Genomic DNA, 20,537 nt, shown 5'->3' with positions numbered 1-20,537 from the left:
GTGGTTTGAATGAAAATGCCTACATCAGCTCATAGGGAATGGCACTTGTGGGATATTTTGATCACACTATAACACTCCTGAGACTGCCAGTAAAGTTGACTTTGAATCAGAAGTTGGGGCTAGCTACAAGCTGACCAAAACCAGCCATAAAGCTTTTGGAGGACTGAGACATATAGAAAGACACAGGAAGTAGTAGGGAGGGGCTTAGAAAGATTCTCCGCCCTTTTGCCTCAAGGAAGGAGAGAGAGGTCTCTGTCACTTCTCTGTCATTTCTCTGATCAATCAGGTGTTTGCCCCGATATCTGACTCCCAAGTTTTTACTGATAAAAGAATAATAAGATAGCCGGGCGGTGGTGGCGCACGCCTTTAATCCCAGCACTCGGGAGGCAGAGCCAGGCGGATCTCTGTGAGTTCGAGGCCAGCCTGGACTACCAAGTGAGCTCCAGGAAAGGCGCAAAGCTACACAGAGAAACCCTGTCTCGAAAAACCAAAAAAAAAAAAAAAAGAAAGACCTATTAATGAAACCAAGAAAATATTCCTACACAGACAGAGGAATTTAGAGTAGAACCTACCGCACCATGGCATTATGAAACTGAAGAGGAGTGGCCCAAGGTTATTAGAAAACAAACCTTAATTTATCCAATTACCATTCAAGAACCTCCAAGGCTATTCAGAAGTTAACTGGATCTTTTAGAAATGTAAATATCAGTGGAAAATTCTTTCACAAGTGATGTTAAATAGCTTTACTTTGTATCAATATTTTGTACAACAGCCATTGGGAATATTTCATAAATAGTTTCCTCAATTTAATTTACTATTATATGGATGATATGTTTCTTACTAGCTGGTTTTAGACTCAGATACCTTAGAAAAAATGTTTGAAGAAGTTTACAAGTTGCTCCTGAAAAAAAATACAAAGAGGAGATTCTATTAATTACCTAGGATATAAGATAGGTTTATAAATATTCAACCACAGAAATTATAATTCAGGAGAGATCAATTATGAACTCTTAATGATTTTCAAAAATTGCTGGGAGATATTAACTGGCTACAACTCACAACTGGATTAACTACTCAAGAGCTAAGTAATTTATTTCAAACCTTACAAGGTGAGGAGGACTTAAATAGTCCAAGAAAATTATCAGCTGAGGCTGAGAGAGATTTGGCTTTGGCAGAAAAGAAATTACAGAATGCACAGGTAATTTGGATGCGTAGCTTGATTGTATTCTGGTTACTTTACCATCTATGCACTCCCCTAATGGAATTCTAAAATACAGAGAGAAGGCAATATTTTAGAATGGATATTTTTATCACACACAAATAGAGTAAAAAATTAAAGGCCTATGTAGAAAAGTTTTCTGAATTGATTCTGAAAGGAAAATTAAGACTTTGTCAATTAGCAGGAATAGACTCAGCAGAAATAGTGACGCCTTTTTACTAATGCTGAAAATTGCCTCATTATGGCAGAAAATGAACATTGGCAAAGAGTTTGCAGTAATTTCTTGGGAGAGATTAACAACAAATGTTCCCAAAGCAAGAAACTTCAGTTTATAAAGTGAACTAATTGGATCCTTCCTCACATTGTATGAGGACCACCAATTTCTGGAGCCCCTACATTTTATATTGATGCAAATAAATCCGAAAAGGCAAATTATAAGTCAAGAAATTTAAGTAAAGTGGCTCAAAGCCCTTATGATTCTGTCCAAAAGTCAGAATTATATGCTATTCTCATGGTATTATTAGATTCTTCAGAATCTCTTAATATAGTTTATGACTCTCAATATGAAGAAAGAATTGTTTTACACATTGAAACTCCTGAACTTATTCTAGATGATGCAGAATTAACTTTGTTATTTATTCAATTACATAAATAGTCAGAAATAGAAATCATCCCTTGTATATAACATATCTCAGATCCCATTTGGGTCTACCAGGTCCTCTAGCACAAGGTAATGATTAAATTGATCAGCTATTGGTAGGAAATGTGCTAGAAGCCTCAGAATTTCATAAGAAACACCATGTTAATAGCAAAGTTTGAAGAAACATTTTTCTGTCACTTGGCAACAAACCAAGGAAATTATAAAGAAATGCTGTACTTGTTCTTTTTACAACCAAACTCCATTACCTGCAGGAAACAATCCAAAAGGTACTCAAAGAAATGAAATTTGGTAAATGGATGTGTTTCATTTTACAGAGTTTGGAAAATTAAAATATGTCCATCATACCATAGATACATATTCAGAATTTCAATGGGCAACTGCTTTAAGTTCTGAAAAGGCTGATTCTGTAATTATACATTCACTAGATGTTATGGCCATTATGAGAATATCTGTACAAATTAAGACTGACAATAGTAAATGAAACAATGTTTTATATATTACAACATAAAAGCAGAAGCATATTACAGATATACAATACAATCCTAGAATAAGCAGGTATAGAAGGATCTAATTAAGATATACTTAATAAACAGAAAGGGTAACAAAGACCCCCAGAGAGATTACACAATGGTTTATTAATTTTAAATGTTTTAAATGCTAATGAGAAAGGAATGACGGCTGCAGAGCCATTGGACAGTAGGAAAAAATGGCTGAGTTGAATCATCCTGTACACTTTAAGGATGTGTTGACCTCAGAATGGAAACCAGATATGTGTTATGTTGGGGAAGAGGTTTTGCTTTTGTTTCCACAGTAGAAAAGCTATGAATATCATCAAAATTGACAGAGATTCATCTAGAACAGGAGAGATCTCTGGATTAGGAATGACAATAGTTCATCAAACAGCAAGGTCATTCAATCGAAAATGATCAAATATAACCTGCCAAAAAGGGAAAGTCCTCAAAGTTAGAGTTGAGACAGGATTTTGTTTTCCTGAGAGTGAACAATCCAGCTAAGAATCTGGAGACTACTGGACAGATGAGACATGTGAAGAAAAGAACAAATCATTCAGAGAAAATGTCCCAAGAAAGAGTAAATTGGCCTACTGGTATATTCACATTTCCAACAGGATAAAATTTCATAAATCTTCCCAAATGTTTGTTTCTGCTGTTCTCTACAAACATATAGAAAAAAGGTCTTTTTGTAGTCCCAATTCAGTTAGAAATTAAAGCTGGATTTGGAGTTGGAGCGTGGCTCTCCTTCTCTAAACCCAAGCAATGCTTGTTAAAGGAAAATCTAAAATCTCTGTCTCATGTCAGAAGATCCACTGGTATGGGACAGAAGAAAAAACCAAAACCAAGGGACTATTTTATTATCACCAATCTTATAATCCTTTGGTTTTATTTTGACTCTTTAAAACTCTTCTTAAGATATAACTATTATCTCAAATTTATAAGATTTATATATATATATATATATATATAATATATATATATATATATTATAATATATATACACATTTAAACTTCCTGCCATGATACTAATGGTCATATAGAGCATGAACTAATTTTAGAAATAGGCTTCATCTAGTTTTCTGTATGAAATTTCAGGCTTGAGTCTGAACAGATAACTAGGAATTAAGTTTGTATACCCAGATGTAACTTAGCAAAATTGTGGTCCTTTAACCTCTCTGAGAATTATTGCATATGACATTTAAAATGCTTAAGTTGGGGCTGGAGAGATGGCTCAGAGGTTAAGAGCACTGACTGTTCTTCCAGAGGTCCTGAGTTCAATTCCCAGCAACCACATGGTGGCTCACAACCATCTGTAATGAGATCTGGTGCCCTCTTCTGGTCTGCAGTCATACACGCTGTATACATAATAAATAAATAATCTTTAAAAAAAGAAAGAAAGAAATACCTATTTTAAAAAAATAAAATAAAATGCTTAAGTTTTCTGCAGTGACCTGTGAGCATTCCTGGCAGTGACCTTTGAGGTCTCCAAGAAGATGATGGAACCCACAATGATAAATCTACCTGGATTGTGGTAATGCCACTAAATTGACAAACACCACCCAAAGATCAGCTTTGGACTACAAACTGTTCAGGACAACTTCAAAGGAGTTGGCTGAGATGGTCCAGCCTCACAGACTACTCCATCCAGGACTTCAGATAAGCCCTGCACTTTTCTCATCACACCAAGATTGGACAACAGATAGCTCTCTCTGGACTTGACCATTATCTCAGAGTCTCCTAAAGATACTGTTGCCCCAGACAATGTGAAGTAATTTTTAAGAGCATGATGCCCACATTCCAAGAGGTGGGATGGGTGATTTTGGTTGTTTGTCATTGTTTAGGGGAGTTGGTTGCAAGTTTGTTATTGATCATCGTCAGGGAGGAAACTAAGCAAAAGAGATTAGATTCATGGATCTCGTTCTGAAAAGAAAAGGGATGTATGAATGATAGGATAAAAGTGTTCATTATTGAATCTATTTTTAAGCTAAAAAGCAACTAGTCTTTAAATAGTTTATATTGGTATAGATTTTTTGTATATTAATACAAATTTAAGGTTACTTTTGTTTATACTGTAATATATATTTCTAGTCTTGTTTAAGATGTTTTTTGTATATTGATAGAAATTTAAGGTTATTTTTGTTTTAACACACTGTATATATGTTTCAACTCTTGTTTAAGGTATTGTACCTATGCAGTTCATTTTAAAATGTAATGTAAAGTTCTAGTCCTTAAAGGCTATTATTATCAACTGTTGAAGATAATTAAGAAATGTAGGTTAGTTGTTAGTCATCTAAAACAATCACATTTGTGGGCCCATGTTAGATATGTTTTCACCAGGAAGGTGGTGACACATGCCTTTAATCCGCAGCACTTGGGAGGCAGAGCTGGTGGATCCCTGTGAGTCCAAGGCCAGCCTGGTCTCAGAGCTAGTTCCAAGACAGGCTCCAAAGCTACACAGCAAAACCCTGTCTTGAAAACAAAACAAACCAAAAAAATTCTCAAGGTCAAATAGAGATATATTTTAGATATACAGTTGATCTTCATACACTTCAGAGATCTGCAGGATATGACATTTAAGGTGTTTTAATAATGTAAGGCTTTTCATGACAGTGAGACACATCTGCTCCTGGAAGCACCAGTTTACTTCATAAAATGATGATGGACATCAAAGAACCTACATATGGAGTTTGCTTTCAATGTGGCAAATTAGCCACTCGGCAAGAAACTGCCCTTGCCTTGACTTCTGACAGCATGCTCTCCTAATTGGACAAACAGGATACAAAAGAATATGACTTTGCCAAGACAAGGTAGGATGGTCCTTCAAAATTCCTGCTTCACAGAAAAGTCTGTCAGATATTCTAGGACTGTAGGTTGAAGATGGATGCCCCAGAATTGCAAAGAAAACTTGGGTGACTGTCCAGGCAGCCAGCTGTTTCTGTAATTTCTATAATTTTGGAAGTTGTTTGCTTTGCACTTCCTGTTTATTCAGGTAATATTATATCCTTCTCAGGTCTCTATTGGAGTTGAAGATGAGATAGTTATAGTTACAGTTTTCCTTGTTACCAAATTCAGAAAATATATCACAAAAGAGGTATTAAGTGTAAAAGGTTGAGAGACATAAGCTTAAATTGTTTATCAAAGAAAATGTTTTGAGGTCTAAAAAGATAGTTTTGGGTTGGTAATGCAAATTAGGAAAAAAGGTGAATTAGATACAACCCTTTGGATTCACGAAGATAGGATAGATAATGGAGTATTTTCTCTGAATTTGCCAAATGCAAATGGACTGGACATTGCAAGTGTAATTCTTACTTGATAATTGTTCTTATTGTATATAGCTTTAATGTGTTAGAGTTAAAACCTTCCCTTTTTATTTAAACAAAAAGGGAGAAATGTGTGGAATATTTTGATCACAATCTGACACTCCTGAGACTGACAATAAAGTTTACTTTGAATCAGAGGGCAGAGCTAGCTACTAGCCGACCAAAATTAGCCATAGAGGTTTTGGAGAACTGAGGACATAGAGAGAGACACAGGAAGTAGTGGGAGGGGCTTAGAAAGATTCTTAGGCCTTTTGGATCAAGGAAGGAGAGAGAGGTGGTCACTGGCCACTTCTCCACCCTTTCTCTGATTAATCAGGTTTTTACCCTGATAGCTGACTCCCAGGTTTTTATTAATAAAATAATAATTAAATAAGTTCTTCAGGCACTATTAGGAGATGTGGCCTTGTTGGAAGTGTGTCACTAGGGGTGGGCTTTGAGGTTGCAGAAGCTCAAGCCAGGCCCAGTGTCTCTCTCCTTTCCTACGGCCAGATTTAGAACTCTCAGCTACTTCTCCAGCACCATGTCTGCCTGCGTAACTGTGCTTCCATCATGATGATAATGGACTAGACCTGTGAAACATAAGCCAGGACCAGTTAAATGGTTTCCTTTATAACAATTGCTATGGTCATGGTGTCTCTTTACATCAATACAACACCAAGACAGAAATGGATACCAGGAGGAGGATATTGCTGCGATAGGCCTGATTGTGCTTTTGTCTAGAAGAATATGGAACATGTTGGGATTTTGGACTAAAAAAGCAATTGGTCACTTTAAGCTGGGGAGGGAGGACTAAGGAACTATCCTAGTAGAGCATTGCAACAGTGCTGAGGGGTGATTTGAACTGTGGGGGGCCAGCTCAAGAGGTTTCAGAAAAAAACAATATCAGTATGTGGCCTAGAGATCATTCTTGTTATATTTTGTTGAAGAACATGACTGCTTTTTGCCCTTGTCCAAAAAAATCTGCTTGAGGATAAATTGAAGAGTTTTAGATTAACAGTGTTGGCAGAGGAGATTTTAAAGCCATCTAGTATTGACTGTATTATTGACTGGTTATTAGTGGCCAGTCTTATGCAAATCTAAAATGAAAAGGAGCAAGTTGAGCAAGAAAAAATACAAATATACAGTTGAGAGAAAAGGGGATACCAGGGAGTATAATGGATATAAGTCCTGTGCTAAAGAAAAAAAAAAGGAAGGAAGGAAAGGAAGGAAGGAAGGAAGGAAGGAAGGAAGGAAGGAAGGAAGGAAGGAAGGAAGGAAGGAAGAAAGGCCTGATGCCAAATGGAATAAAGGGAGTGGTGACCTCAGGGCAAGACCCTACCCAGCTTGTGGCGCCATGGGCCCTGGCCCCGGCCCCCGACTGGGAGTGGCTGCAGCCTTGCTTGCTTGACTTGATCAGATGCTATTCGGATTCCCTACCGGTATCCACCCTTCTGAATGCTTAAGGGAAGTTCCTTGTGTCCTCCCTATTCGGATTCCCTGCCGGTATCCACCCTTCTGAATGCTTAAGGGAAATTCCTTGTTGTGTATCCTGCATTTTGGGCAGTTAACTACTTAGATGCAAGAATATAGAACATTGAGTCTGGAATGTGGACCATTGACAGCGAACTTCTGCCCTCCGGGGGTTCCTCCATTTGTGCTGTAAGCCTGTACGTATTTAAGGTTTCTTCCCTCTTTCAATAAACGGCATTCGACATCCAATCGTACGGATGACCCGCTGTCTTTTGTCTCTATTTTTTAATCCGCAGCCCTTCGCTCAGGCAAGGTGAACGGTTATCGGTAACGCGGGCGTTACGCAACACCAGCTAAGCTCCCACTTGTGAAAAGGAATTAAAAAAAAAGATTAAGGCAAGTCATGGTGGTGCATACCTTTAATCCCAGCACTGGGAAGGCAGAAGCAGCCAGGTCTCTGAGTTCAAGGCCAGCCTGGTCTATAGAGCAAGTTCTAGGACAGCCAAGCTTAGGCAGTGAAAGAAACCACCAAAAACAGAAGGCTGGTGAAAGTGTATTTGAATGAGGGGCCACAATCCAGGCCAGCAAGCAGCAGAACTTGGCAGCTTCAGCCACAAGAACTCACAGTTGGAATGCAGACAGTTCCTGACTGTGGTAGTTCCTCTTGTGATTTTCCAGGGTCACAGGGGTACAAACATACACCACATCCAGTAGGAACTACTTGGTGGGACCAAAACTGTGGAAGCGTACAAAAAGTTTACGTGGCAAGCACAGCCACAGAGTGGTAAGATTTAGTTCTAGAGTTGATGCTCTTGACCACTAGGCTTCACTGGCATTTATAGGACCTAGTGTAGCACAAATTCTAATTGATGTTTAATAATAAAACCTGGAGTCAGATATTGAGGGTGGAAGCTGAAAGATCAGAGAAGCAGAGCAGTCAGACACTAGAGAGACTTCTTTCCTCTAGGAACCCTCAACTGAAAAGGATGGAGCTCCGGTCTCCACCCCACCTTATCACTTCCTCTCTTGGCCTAGCCATATCACTTCCTGTTTCCTTCTAAGTGCTGGGATTAAAGACATGTGCTTCTCAAGTACTGGGATCAAAGGCATGAGATCCCAAGTGCTGGGATTAAAGGCGTGTGCCACCACTGCCTGGCCTCTATTGAACAGCTCCACACTGTGATCTCTAGGCAAGCTTTATTTATTAGAGCACAAACAAAATATCACCACAACCTAGCCTGTGGTAAGCTATCCGAGACCAGCATTCGCGCCTTCCTCTAAATGACCGTGAGGAGAACCTCAAGGAAGGGAGGGGGATGTTTGCCTATAACATAATGTCTAATCTGCATATCCACTCATACTGATCTCCCAGCCACTTCCCTGTGCCTAGCCACCCTCTTCTTTCTCTGTCTCCTCTCCTGCCTCCCTCCCATCCCTGCTTTCCTGCCTTCTTCTCACCCACTGTGCCCCATCCTCCTCCTGCACTCCTTTACATTTTCAAGTACTGACTAGCAGTCAAGAGCAAGAGACCTGAAAGCTAGAAGACTGGGTTCTGTTTGGAATTCTGCAACTCACTAGCCATGTTTGTTGGTGTTGGTGACCTGTCTACTGTGAGCAAGGCTGGGACTTCCACAGACAGTTCCTGACTACTGCGGTTTGCCTTGTGATTTTTCCAACATGCTCTGCATCTATTAGGAACTGTGCTGAGAATTCTGAATCCTGGTCCTTGCTCAGGCTAGCAGCACACACAAGGCTCTGGATGCTGGGCAGCCCCCAGTCTGCCCCACAGTCACAAAGTCACAAAGTGCACTGTGTTTGCCAACATTCTTCTCCCCTTTTCATGTGTGTGGTGGGGGGTTGTGGTAGTTTGAGTGTAACTGGTCCCCATAATCTCATAAGGAGTGGTACTATTAGGAGGTGTGGCTTTGTTGGAGGAAGTGTGTCACTGTGGGGGCGGGCTTGAGGTTTCCTATGATCAGAGTACTGCCCAGTGCATCAGTTGACTTCTGTTGCCTCTCAGTCAAGATGTAGGACTCTTAGCTCCAACACAACATCTGCCTGCATGCCGCCATGCTCCCCATCCTGATGGTAATGGCCTGAACCTCTGAAACTGTAAGTGAGCCTCCTCAATTTTTCCTTGTAAGAGTTGCCATGATCGGGGTGTCTCTTCACAGCAAATAAAAATCTAAGACAGAAGCGCCCCATTCGTATGTATGTGCCTGTGTGTGCATGCATGTAGAGACCTGGGATTAATGTCAGAAATTGCCTTCCATCACTTTTCTACTGTATTCACTGAAAGTTTCCCCATCAAACCTAGAGCTCAAGTCTCCATAGCCAGCTTGCTCTGAGGATCCTGTCTCCACCTTCTAGAGCTCACCAACATAAGTCTCCATAGCCAGCTTGCTCTGAGCATCCTGTCTCCACCATCTAAGTCTGGAATTACAAGGGGGTACCACGACATCCAGCGTTTACATTGTTCTGGGATCCAAACGCTGGTCCTCAAGCTTGCATGGTAAATGCTTAAGCACTGAGTCACCTCTCCTGAGATCACAGCTTGAGACATTTGTCAGGAGATGCTCAGGACATTTGCTAGAGCTCCCTCAGGGTAACATCACTGGGCTTACATAGCCTCGTGACATTAGCTCTCTTCTGAGGTGCCAAAGTCAAACTTAGGACCCTTTTTATCTGCACCATGTCATTGTCACAGTCCTGGAGACCCAAGCCTTCATTCCTCCTGCCCTTCAATCTCTTGTCCAGTAACAGCAAATCTTTTCCCGTCAGTTTCAGAAGAAATTCCTCAGGGACATTAGGCATCCTCCTCCAGCCTGGGCTCCCCTTCATTTACTCTTGACTGTAGCCACCCACTCCTCCTCTGAGGTAGCCACGCCCACTTCCTCAGGGATACCTTCTCTTCACTGGGCTCTTCACTGGGCTCTTCCCAGGCCAAACAGAGGTGCCACATGGCTACCTGACTGGGAAAACCAGCTTTGGTGAGACTAATGTCTGAGAAGCTCTTTCATCCCAGTGCTTGAAAACACCATGTCTCCCGTTCCCCCCCCCCCAGGGGGAATGTGGTGTGTTTCCATGCCTACCCTTCCTCCTTTTTCTTTGAGTCGTATCTCCCACACTGCACCTGTCCGAGTCTCCTTTATCAGTACCTGCTCCCTACCCCACCCCTCATACCCGACGGCCCTCAAATGCCGTGGCTGATCACAGGTCACTTGCTCACAAGGTACAGAGCAGAAGAGCTTCCTAGACTCAAGTCAATGAGTCTGTACCCTCGGGCGTCAGGATGGCGGCAGGCAGTGTTTGGAGCAGGTCCTCCTGATCTCACTGTCCTGCGGTGGTCTGGCCAGAGGAGAGGCCACTTCCACACCAGCCATGCAGGCTCGGGGCCGGAGTCTTCCTGGTTCATAAACCAGGTGACTAGTGAAGCAGGCTTTGTCTTGTCCACTCAACCTTTAGGAGTTCACACACTGGGCCAGCGGAGATGATGGATTCATAAACAAAGCACTCGCTCTGTAAACCTGAGGACCTGAGTTCAGTTCCCCAACATCCGATAAGTAGCTGGGTGCCGTAGCAGGTGCCAGAAATCCAAGCTCTGAGGGATGGAGAAAGGAGGGTCCCGAGGCTCTCTGGCCAACTAGCTTTTTATTAGCCCAGGATCAGTGAAAGACCTTGTTTCAAAGGTCTTGCCATTGACCTCTGAGTGCATACACATTCTCTCTCTCTCTCTCTCCTCTCTCTCTCTCTCTCTCTCTCTCACAACACACAACACACACACACACACACACCACACACAACAGGAAGAGTTCACACATCAGGGTTTATTAGCCTAATAGATAAAGACAGCAGCCAGCACCAGAAGTGGCAGGCAGAGTTCCTCCCGAACACCTCAACCATCTCCGAGAGCCACTTCCTATGGCCGCCAAGCCAAGATACTGGACCAGACCCCCAAGTCACACCATCTGCTCACACACTCCGGGCGTGTTGGACGGCTGCAGAGAACGCCCCAGGGCGGATCCCCGGAGCATGCTAAGGTGTATTTTTAGCTGGGTGGGGTTTGACTGTTTGGTGGATCTGGAGCAGGCTCACTGGAGGCTCCTTCACTTTTGTCCCCTCCCGGGAAGACAACCGTGGCATACGTCAACAGGCTTGGGTGACTTCAGAACCTTCGGAGGCAGAGGGGGCTGGGGAGGTGGGGCTGGGAGGTTCCTCGTTGGAGGATCAAGAGCAAAGCCTGGGTAGGCGGTGTCAAATGAGGGTGGGGAGTCTAGCCTCACATATGGTACGTCCGTGGGCAGTCCGGTGGCCAGCCCAGAGTCACTGCCGTGGTGGACTGCTGAGGAGGGTTCCTGGAATAAAAGCAACTAAGTCACACAAAGGCAGTCTGCCAGAGTTCCCTTGGATGGGAAGCCAGAGACCATAATGGACCTGCTGCAACAATCCCAGTATGTCAAAGGGACAAGAGGGTATTCCTCTGGCTTATGTGTGCATGCACACACACAAACATTTAATCCAGAAACCAAGAGTTCAAGAGTTCAGCCTGGTCTGTATAGTGAATTCCAGGCTGACCAGCAGTACATAGTAAGATCCTGTCTGAAAAACAAAACAACAACAAAAAATCTGAATCGAAATCCTCAGCACTCAGGAAGCAGAGGCAGGACCTCTGTGAGTTTGAGGCCAGCCTGGCATACATAGTAGGCTATAGGCCAGACAAATATAAAGAGACCCTGTCTTATTAAAAGAAAAATAGAATGGGGGTGCCTTGAAGATATCCTAAGCCCAAGGTACTCTTTCAGATACAGGAAGGCAAGGGTCTGGACCATGATGGTCTTTCTCTACCTCCTCGTAGTGTGATGGGCGAGGGGGATCTGCAGGGGTCTCTTACCATCCCTGAAACTCCACTGCTCTGGGACCGGCCACAGACACCAAGCCTGTTCCCTGGCAACAGAGAACAGCAGTCTAGTCTTGCAGAGCATCTCCGAGCTCCCAAAGCCTCCAAAGCCCTTGTTAGTGCAGACTCTCCCCTCTCCCATCTCTCACCCCTCCACCCTGCCCCACAAGCCGCCTCACTTCCCTGGCCATTTCTGCTTCTCCAGCGGCCTCAGCACTTGACCTGCCCCCTGGAACTCTTTCCTTCCCTCCATCCTTCCTCTTCCTGTCCCACTTCCACTCTTCCCTGTCCCCCAGGCCTGGCCAAATTCCTCTCCTGCTCTCCCCATCAGCCACTGGAGTTCCAGCTTATGGGAACTGGGCTAAAGAATGGCGAGATGTTTCATGCGGGACACACACCCGTCTCCTGCCTCTTCCAAACTGAGCCTCTGCGGGCGGGGCGGAGGGCTACATACCTTTCCTTGTGGCCAGCACCGCAAACAGCACTACAGCCACCACCAGCAGACCCAGCAGAATCACCGCGCCCCAGATCAGGGGGGTACTGAGAGACAGAAAGGGATAGGCTGGTTTAGCCCTGAGCCCTGAGGGGGGCTGCCGACCAAGAGCGCTCGAGTAGTGGGAGAAACTGCCACCCTCTGGGGGAACCATAAATGAGAGAAGATGGAATGGGAGGATGGGGGTAGGCCCAGGTCGGGGAGAGGAGAGACACATTTTCATAGCGTCTTTGTTGGAGATCTACAAAATGAAGAGACAGTTGCTGAAATGGATAGAGGTCGGTCTGTCTGCTGATGAGACGTTCCCAGCAGCGGAATAAGTATTTGATTTGAGATGATGTTTTAAAATGTATTGTGTGTGTCTTTGAGAGCACATATGCACATGCATGCCAAGGGCCGCATAGGCCTGAAGAGAGCTTCTGATGGAGTCCAGGCTGTTGAGAACTGCTGGGAATGGACTCTGTCCTCTGCAAGAACAGCGACTGCTCTGAACTGCTGAGCCACCTCTCCAGCCTCCATCTGATGCCACAGCTCAAAGCCAGCTGTGTTCAGTGCCCGGTTCCCCTGGCCTCCCCACCACTAGTTTCAGCACCTGTTCTGGGCCTTATGAACTCGTGAGGACTAGCACTCCCCTCGGGGTCCAAGGAGGGATCCTTTGGCAGACTTCCAGTTTTATAGTGCTCTTCTTCTTCCTCTACTTCCTCCTCCTCTCCTGGGCAGGAACTGAGAGAAGGAAATATTTAGTGAGTGCATAGGCCTTGTGGAGCAGCTGCCATGGGCTGGTAAGATCCGAAGCTGAGGAAAGCGAGGTCCCAGGGGAAGGCAGACAGACTGGGAACACCCTTCCCTCGGGGTTAGGGAACGCCTTCCACTCTGCATCTCTGCCTGGTTGGGAACCTGGTTGGTTCCTCTCTGAGACCAGCTCCCACCCACAGCCCCCTGCATCTCTCCATCTCTGCCAGCTCCATCCACACCGCAGAGTCTCTCCAGGGCACTCAGACCATGTCCCACCACACTGGATGGTCTGCTTGAGTCTCCTTACCATCCCAGAGTAGATTCTCTCATCATTCTCAACACCAGCCTTGCCCTTGACTCTCACGGGTCTCCAGTGAGGACCTCCTCCTACATACCTGTAACCGGCCCATCTTCAGGCTGATTAGGATCCCATCCCGAGTTCTGCCCCTGGGATTTACAGGGATTCTGGCTCAGCACTAATGGGAGGCAACACTCAGTGACCCTTTTGAGGGCCCAGTTAGTACCTGGACTCCAATGTGATAAGGCCTCTGTCATTTCTACAATGTACTTAACTTTGGCTGCAGGACTCAGGGGTGTGTCACTGGGGTGGGTTTTGAGGTTTCAAAAGTCCATGCCATTTCTCTCTCTCTCTCTCTCTCTCTCTCTCTCTCTCTCTCTCTCTCTTCTCTGCCTTGTGCTTGTGGATCAAGATGTGAGCTCTCAGCTACTGCTCAGGTCATGCCTGCCTGCTGGTCCATGTTCCCACCACGGTGGCACGGACTCTAACTGTCTGGAATTGTAAGCCCCTGATACACTCTTCCTTCTGTGAGTGTGTGCCTCATCACACCAATAGAAAACGAGCTAAGCTGCTCTCTGATACCGAACGCTCGCCTGAGGGACAGGCCATCCCTCCCCGGACACCATGCCCCGCACCTGCATCCCCCCCCCCCCCCCCGCTGCATCCTTCTGTGCAGCCCCTGTCCCACTGCAATGAGAGGTGTTCCAGGTACCTGCTCTCCTTCCCTCCCCCATCTTTCCGGCCAGACTGGAGTTAGGTCCTGGAGCCCCCGGCATAGTGGCGCACACCTGTAATCCAGCACTTGGGAGGCAGAGGATCCTCTCAAGTCTGAGACCCTTGTGGTCTATGTTGTGAGTTTCAGGTTGGCCAGGGTTACATAGACCACATTTCCAAAAAGTGAAAGGGCTGGGGAGGCGTCTCAGTGGGTAAAGGGCCTCATGCGGCGACAGGAAGATCTGTACTTGCTCCCCAGCCCTGTGTGCAAGCCAGGCAGAGTGTTCAAGCCAGGCATAGAGTGTGCAAGCCAGTCACAGAGTGTGCAAGCTGGCACAGAGTGTGCATGCCAGGCACAGAGTGTGCAAGCCAGGCAGAATGTGCAAGCCAGGCACAGAGTGTGCAAGCTGGCACAGAGTGTGCATGCCAGGCACAGAGTGTGCAAGCCAGCCAGAATGTGCAAGCCGGCACAGAGTGTGCAAGCCGGGCACAGAGTGTGCAAGTCGGGCACAGAGTGTGCAAGCTGGGCACAGAGTGTGCAAGCTGGGCACAGAGTGTGCATACCAGGCACAGAGTGTGAAGCCAGGCAGAATGTGCAAGCCAGGCACAGAGTGTACAAGCCAGGCAGAGTGTGCAAGCCGGGCATAGAGTGTGCAAGCCAGGCACAGAGTGTGCAAGCCCGGCACAGAGTGTAGGCATGACCCCAGCGCTGGGTTGGGTGTGGACCCCTGTAACTCACCAGCCTAACAAAATCCCGGGTTCACCGAGAGACCCTGTCTCCAAAAACAAGTGGAGAGTAAGACACCCAGCATTGACCTTTGTCCTCCACCTGCACACATGTCCTCATCCACAAGAACATGTATGCAGAACACAGATGCACACAAAAGGAGGGGAAAAGTAAAGCATGACAAAACTCGGGTTACGAGACCTCAGCATGTCAAGGATGAGGAATCCTGAGAAGAACTCGTGTCAGCCAGCATCTGCTCTATGTGTGCAATGGCAGCCATGGGCCAGCAAGAGGGCTCAGCAAGCAAAGGGCTTGCCGCCAAGCCTGACGGCCCGAGTTTTGATCCCTAGAACCCACGTGCTGAAGGAGAGAATTGACTCTCACCAACTGTCCTCTTACCTGTGACATGTAGGCACACACACACAATTAAGAAATAAATAAGCAACGTTTTAGATAATAGTTGTGGAGTGAAAAATGAAGGGAATCCAGTAACAACCTGACCCACCCCTCTTACTCATCCAGGAAAGCCAAAGAAATGAGAGCGACTTTGATTTCATGCTCAGGGGATCAGACACAGTTACAGCTCACAGAGGAGGAAAGGCATCAGCCAGCTCCGGCATTCTCCCTGCAGAGCAGGTTTTTGTAGCCTCAAACGTTTAAATTAACTTTTTATTGTTTATTTTATGTGTGTGTGTTGCCTGTATATGTGTGCACACTCTGTGTGTGCCTGGTGCCCCAGGAGGCCAGAAGAGGACATCAGAGCCCCTGGAACTGGAGTTTCAGGAGACTGTGAGCTGGCATGTGGTGCTGGGAACTGAACCCAGGTCCTCTGGAAGAGCAGCAGTGCTTTTAACCACTGAGCCAGCTCTCCAGACCCCTAGCACCCTATTTTTAAATAACATTTTATTTTTATTTTTATTTTTTATTTTCGAGACAGGGTTTCTCTGTGTAGCTTGCACCTTTCCTGAACTCACTCTGTAGACCAGGCTAGCCTTGAACTCACAGAGATCCACCGCCTCTGCCTCCTGAGTGCTGGGATTAAAGGCGTGCGCCACCACTGCCTGGACAAATTACATTTTATTTTAATAAATGCCTAGAAAGATGTGAGCTGTGAGAATAAAACCTGCAAAAGCAATGTGCTTTCTTAATACGACTTCTCAGGGAATTAAACATTAGTGTATTTAATATTAATGGATAAATGGCAGGTTTAAATAGTTTTAATTTTTTAATTTAATTTTTTAGAAATTCCCCAAATTTAAAACTGAATGGAACCAGGCACAGCATTGCACACCTATAATCCCCTATAATTCCGGAAGCTGAGGTAGTAGGATCATGAGTTTGAGGCCAGCCTGGGCTACATAAATGGGTTCTAGACCAGTCTGGGCTATAGAGTGAGATTTCTAAAAAAGAAAACAAACCCCGAATAAGTTGAAATCCAATCCAGGAACTACAGGATCCTGTCTGTAGGTCAGGCCCTTACTAAATGCCTAGGGAAGACTCATAAACTCTGTTAAGATAAACTTCCAATCATCAGAGGAAGTAGGGCTGAGGAAATGCCTCAGTGGGCAAGCATGAGGTCCTGAGTTCAAATCCCCAATACTCAGGTAAAATGCCAGCTATGAACCCCCAGTGCTGGGGAGTAGATATAAACAAATCCCTCTCTGGCCAGCCAATCTATCCAAAATGGTGAGCTTCAGGTTAAGTGAGAGACCCCGTCATAAGGTGGAGAGGGATAGAATGGACATCCTGTATCATCCTTTGGGCTGGACAGGTGGTACATGTGCAATACACACCCACACACTCATGTATACACACATACACCCACACACTCATGTATACACACATACACCCACACAGTCATGTATACACACATACACCCACACACTCATGTATACACACATACATCCACACATTCATGTATACACACATACACCCACACATTCATGTATACACACATAGACACACACTCATGTATGTGCACATACCACACACATGTACACACACAATATACCTACCCCCTCTCCCCTCACACACTGGAAAGCACAAAAATTAATTGCCATCAATGTTCTTGCAAGTCACATAAAGTAAAGCAAAGTAGTGCCAGCTTGGGAGAGCTGGAGAAAGACGCAGGGCCACGGAGATGCTGTGATGGAAAGCTACTGGAGGGAGAGGAAGCGGGCCTGCCCGCTCAGCTACTTATCTCCAGCTTCCCAAGCAGTTCCGCTGCCACTCAGTCCCGCAGAGCTGTCAAAAAAGATACCCTCGCCCAATGCCTTCCCAAAGGGCCCCACCACCCCAAGGGCCCCAAGACTCCCCACCACAGGCCATCCTGAGTACACTCACCGGGTGAAGCACCAGCAGGGAGACCCTATGCAGGGTCTGGGGCCCGGCGGCTCCCTCCACCACACAGCCATACTCCCCTGTGTCCTCCTCCTGCAGGTCACCATTCCACTTGCAGGAGCCCCCCACCCAGCGTCGGTGAGGAATGTGCGCCCACTTCCTGGGGCTCTTCGGTCCACAGCGGAGGTCACCAGTGGCTGGCAGCCTTCCTGCAGGAACCGGCACCACACCTTGCGAGCCCTCAAATCCTGGAGGCGGTAGAGGCACTGCACCTGAATGGATGACCCCACGGGTGCCTGGAGCACCTCGGGGTGGCTGTCAGCTGAGCCCTGACCTGGGGAGGGAAGAGAGGTGGGAGTGAGGGCGGAACAGAAGCAGGAGTGGTTCCCAGCCCACCCTCTGGCACGGAGACGTGGGGATCCAGGGGCCAGGTACTTTCCCTTGTCTGTGATGCTCCAGGCTGGAGAAGGAGGTGTGGCTCCATCTGCACCTTACCTGCTAGCCCCAGGCAGCAGCAGCAGCGGCAGGTAGCAGCCCATGGCTGGGCAGACGTCGGTTCTGAGTGACCTCCTCACGGACACTGCAGGCCCCCAGGGGCAGGAAACAGCTGTCTCATACAGTCACGTGGGCTCTCCAGTAACCATAGGGGCCGACAGAGTTAGGCTGGTGGGAATCTCCAAGGCTGGGGGCAGGGAGCTTCTCCAGGACTTGCTTGGCTCAAGGCTCAGAAGACCTGAGAGATTGGTAGAGGAGCGTGAGAGAGGTTGGAAGAAGGGGGTCTGACTCCCCACCAAAGGGAATGGTGAGAGGACCCAGCTCCTGAAGGGCCCCAGAAATAAGGATAATCTTCAGTCTCCCAAGTACAGATAGGTAGAAACAGCTGTGAAGAAGGAAAGTAAGGTCCCTCCATGTAGCCTGAGGCCATCTGATTCTCAAGTCTTTATGAGTGCTCTCCCGTCCTGGTTACACACACACACACACACACACACACACACACACACACACACACACACACGCCCAGTTCCCAGGAGACCTTCACTCCATCACTACCACCTCTTTGCTGTACCTGCCTAGACTCTAGAGCCTTTCTACAAACCTCCCCTCTCCGGCTCTAGAGAACATGCTTTCCTCCAGTGTGGACACACCACGTTCTTTCCTCCCCTGCTCTCGGGAACCCGGTCATTAGCTGCTTGAGTCCTTGCTTTCTTGGGCATTCTTCCTGTTTTCCCAATTTTTCTTTCTCGTTTATTTCTTTCTCCATTGTGTTCTGGCTTCTAGGAATCTCTGCATATTCTTCTCCCATTCCCCTCTGTCCCCTTTACTCCCCATTTTCCTTTTGGAGACAAGGTCTCATGTAGCCCAGGGCTGGCCTTGAGTTTGATATGTAGCCAAGGGTGATCTTGAACTTGAATCCTCTCCACTCCACTCGATGAGTGCTGGAATTTCAGACTTCTGTCACCACCGGTGTCTTTGGCACTGGGGATGGAACCCAGGGCTTCACATATGCTAAGCAAGCAGTCTGTCAGCAGAGCGACATCCCAGCCAGTTGCCTTCTGTTTTATGTGTGTGAGTGCAGTACTCACAGAAACCAGGAGAGGGTGCCTGATCCCCTGGAACAGACGGCTGTAAACTGCCCTGTGGGTTCTGGAAACTGAAGTCTGGGTCCTCTGCAAGAGCAGCCAATGCTCTTAACCATGTGCCATATCTCCAACCCCATTTTCTTTGATTTTTTTTTGATTTACAAGTTCTCTTTCTTATTTTTTCAAGCATTACTATCATTCTTGAAGCCAACTAGTTTGGTTCTAGAATGCTGTGTTCTCCATGAATATTTCCACCGTTTCTACATAGTCTGACACTGTGTGCAAAGAACCCTTATGACTTGAATGTGACTGAGCAGTGAGCAGTCCTCAGGACTAGAGACTGGAACAGCCGGGGAGACTCGCATCCTTCACTTTCCTTCCTAAAACATTTCTACTCCAGAATGATGGTATCTGTTTCTCTGTCTCTGCCTCTCTCCAGAGAGGAAGATGAGTCAATGCACCTATGTATGTATACTCTTCCTATTGCTCTGGCCAAAACCATCTCAGGGGAGGAAAGGTTACTGGGTTCACCATTTCAGGGGTGTTGGTCTGTTAAGATAGCAAAGGCACAGCAGCAGAAGCATGAGGTGGCTGGCTGCGCCGCCCAGGAAGACAGGAAGAACATGAGGTGGCTGGCTGTTACCGCGGAGGAAGACAGGAAGAAAGATGGATTAGGAGCAGGGTCCACCTGGTGTGACTCCTAAAGATCCATACGCCCAGCACCACCTGGTGTGAACTATGGATTCCATACCCCGCCTCCCCCAGCACCAATGATGTGACTCTTAACGAGTCCGAGTCCCTGCACCCCAGCACCACCTGCTGTGACCCATGTGTTCAAGCACACGAGCCTGAGGGCATTGCAAAACCCTAGCACTCACATGTTTCTTGTACTGCGAGTCTATCTGGGGTTCTTGAGATTCAGGCTCAGTGCCTGCAGAGGAAGCATCTGGTCTCAAAAGTGCCCTGAGGAGTTGGCTCTGGGGAACCAGACAGAACATGTGACAGAGTCTGTCAGAACTAAGACACATGTAGGATGGACACATTGCCCTGGTGTGGAAGATGAGCTCAGAGAAGGCAGGAAGACCTTCTTTCCTCCTCCCTCCTTCATTCCCTCCCTCCTTCCCTCAGTCTCTTCTCCCTCCTTCCCTCCCACCCTTCTCTCCCTCTCTCCTTCCCTCCTCTCCCTTCCTCTCCCTCTCTCCTTCCCTCGGTCCCTCTTCTCCCCCCTTCCTCCCTCCCTCCCTCCTCCCCTCAGTCCCTCTTCTCCCTCCCTCCCCTCCCCTCCTCTGTATCAGACTATGAAACAATGGACTCCCAAAGAATCAGAATTGCCCCTGGAATCTCATGGAGAGAAGGAAAAGCCTGAAGCCCTGTGCCAGCTCTCAGAGGAAAATTTGCCTCCCAGAGAGCGACTTCAACACAGTAATAATAATTGTCAGAATACCGTGCCAGACAGCGATGGTAGGCAGACGGCCCCTGCAGGATGCCTTACTCATGCCTCTACCCTCCGTTCAAACCCAAGGCTCATGCTAAGACCCCAGGGGTCTGGAGTCACAGCTCGGCAGATAAAGCACTTGCCGCCTAAGCTTGAA

The 20,537-nt window shown here is 46.5% G+C and overlaps 1 protein-coding gene across 1 annotated transcript; it reads right to left on the bottom strand.

Annotated features, from left to right (window-relative positions):
- Nucleotides 1-11,050: 11,050 nt before the first annotated feature.
- LOC114702150 (trem-like transcript 1 protein) lies at nucleotides 11,051-17,904 on the bottom strand. The gene is given in 11 exon segments (XM_028882481.2): nucleotides 11,051-11,308; nucleotides 11,310-11,516; nucleotides 12,053-12,105; nucleotides 12,513-12,620; nucleotides 13,144-13,260; nucleotides 15,901-15,910; nucleotides 17,363-17,468; nucleotides 17,470-17,498; nucleotides 17,500-17,699; nucleotides 17,861-17,874; nucleotides 17,876-17,904. Coding segments are annotated over 11 exon segments (972 nt in total). The 3' UTR covers nucleotides 11,051-11,209.
- Nucleotides 17,905-20,537: the final 2,633 nt, after the last annotated feature.

This window comes from Peromyscus leucopus, unplaced genomic scaffold (assembly GCF_004664715.2).
Source record: "Peromyscus leucopus breed LL Stock unplaced genomic scaffold, UCI_PerLeu_2.1 scaffold_555, whole genome shotgun sequence".
Taxonomy (NCBI): domain Eukaryota; kingdom Metazoa; phylum Chordata; class Mammalia; order Rodentia; family Cricetidae; genus Peromyscus; species Peromyscus leucopus.
This window is presented reverse-complemented; position numbering and strand designations above follow the sequence as displayed.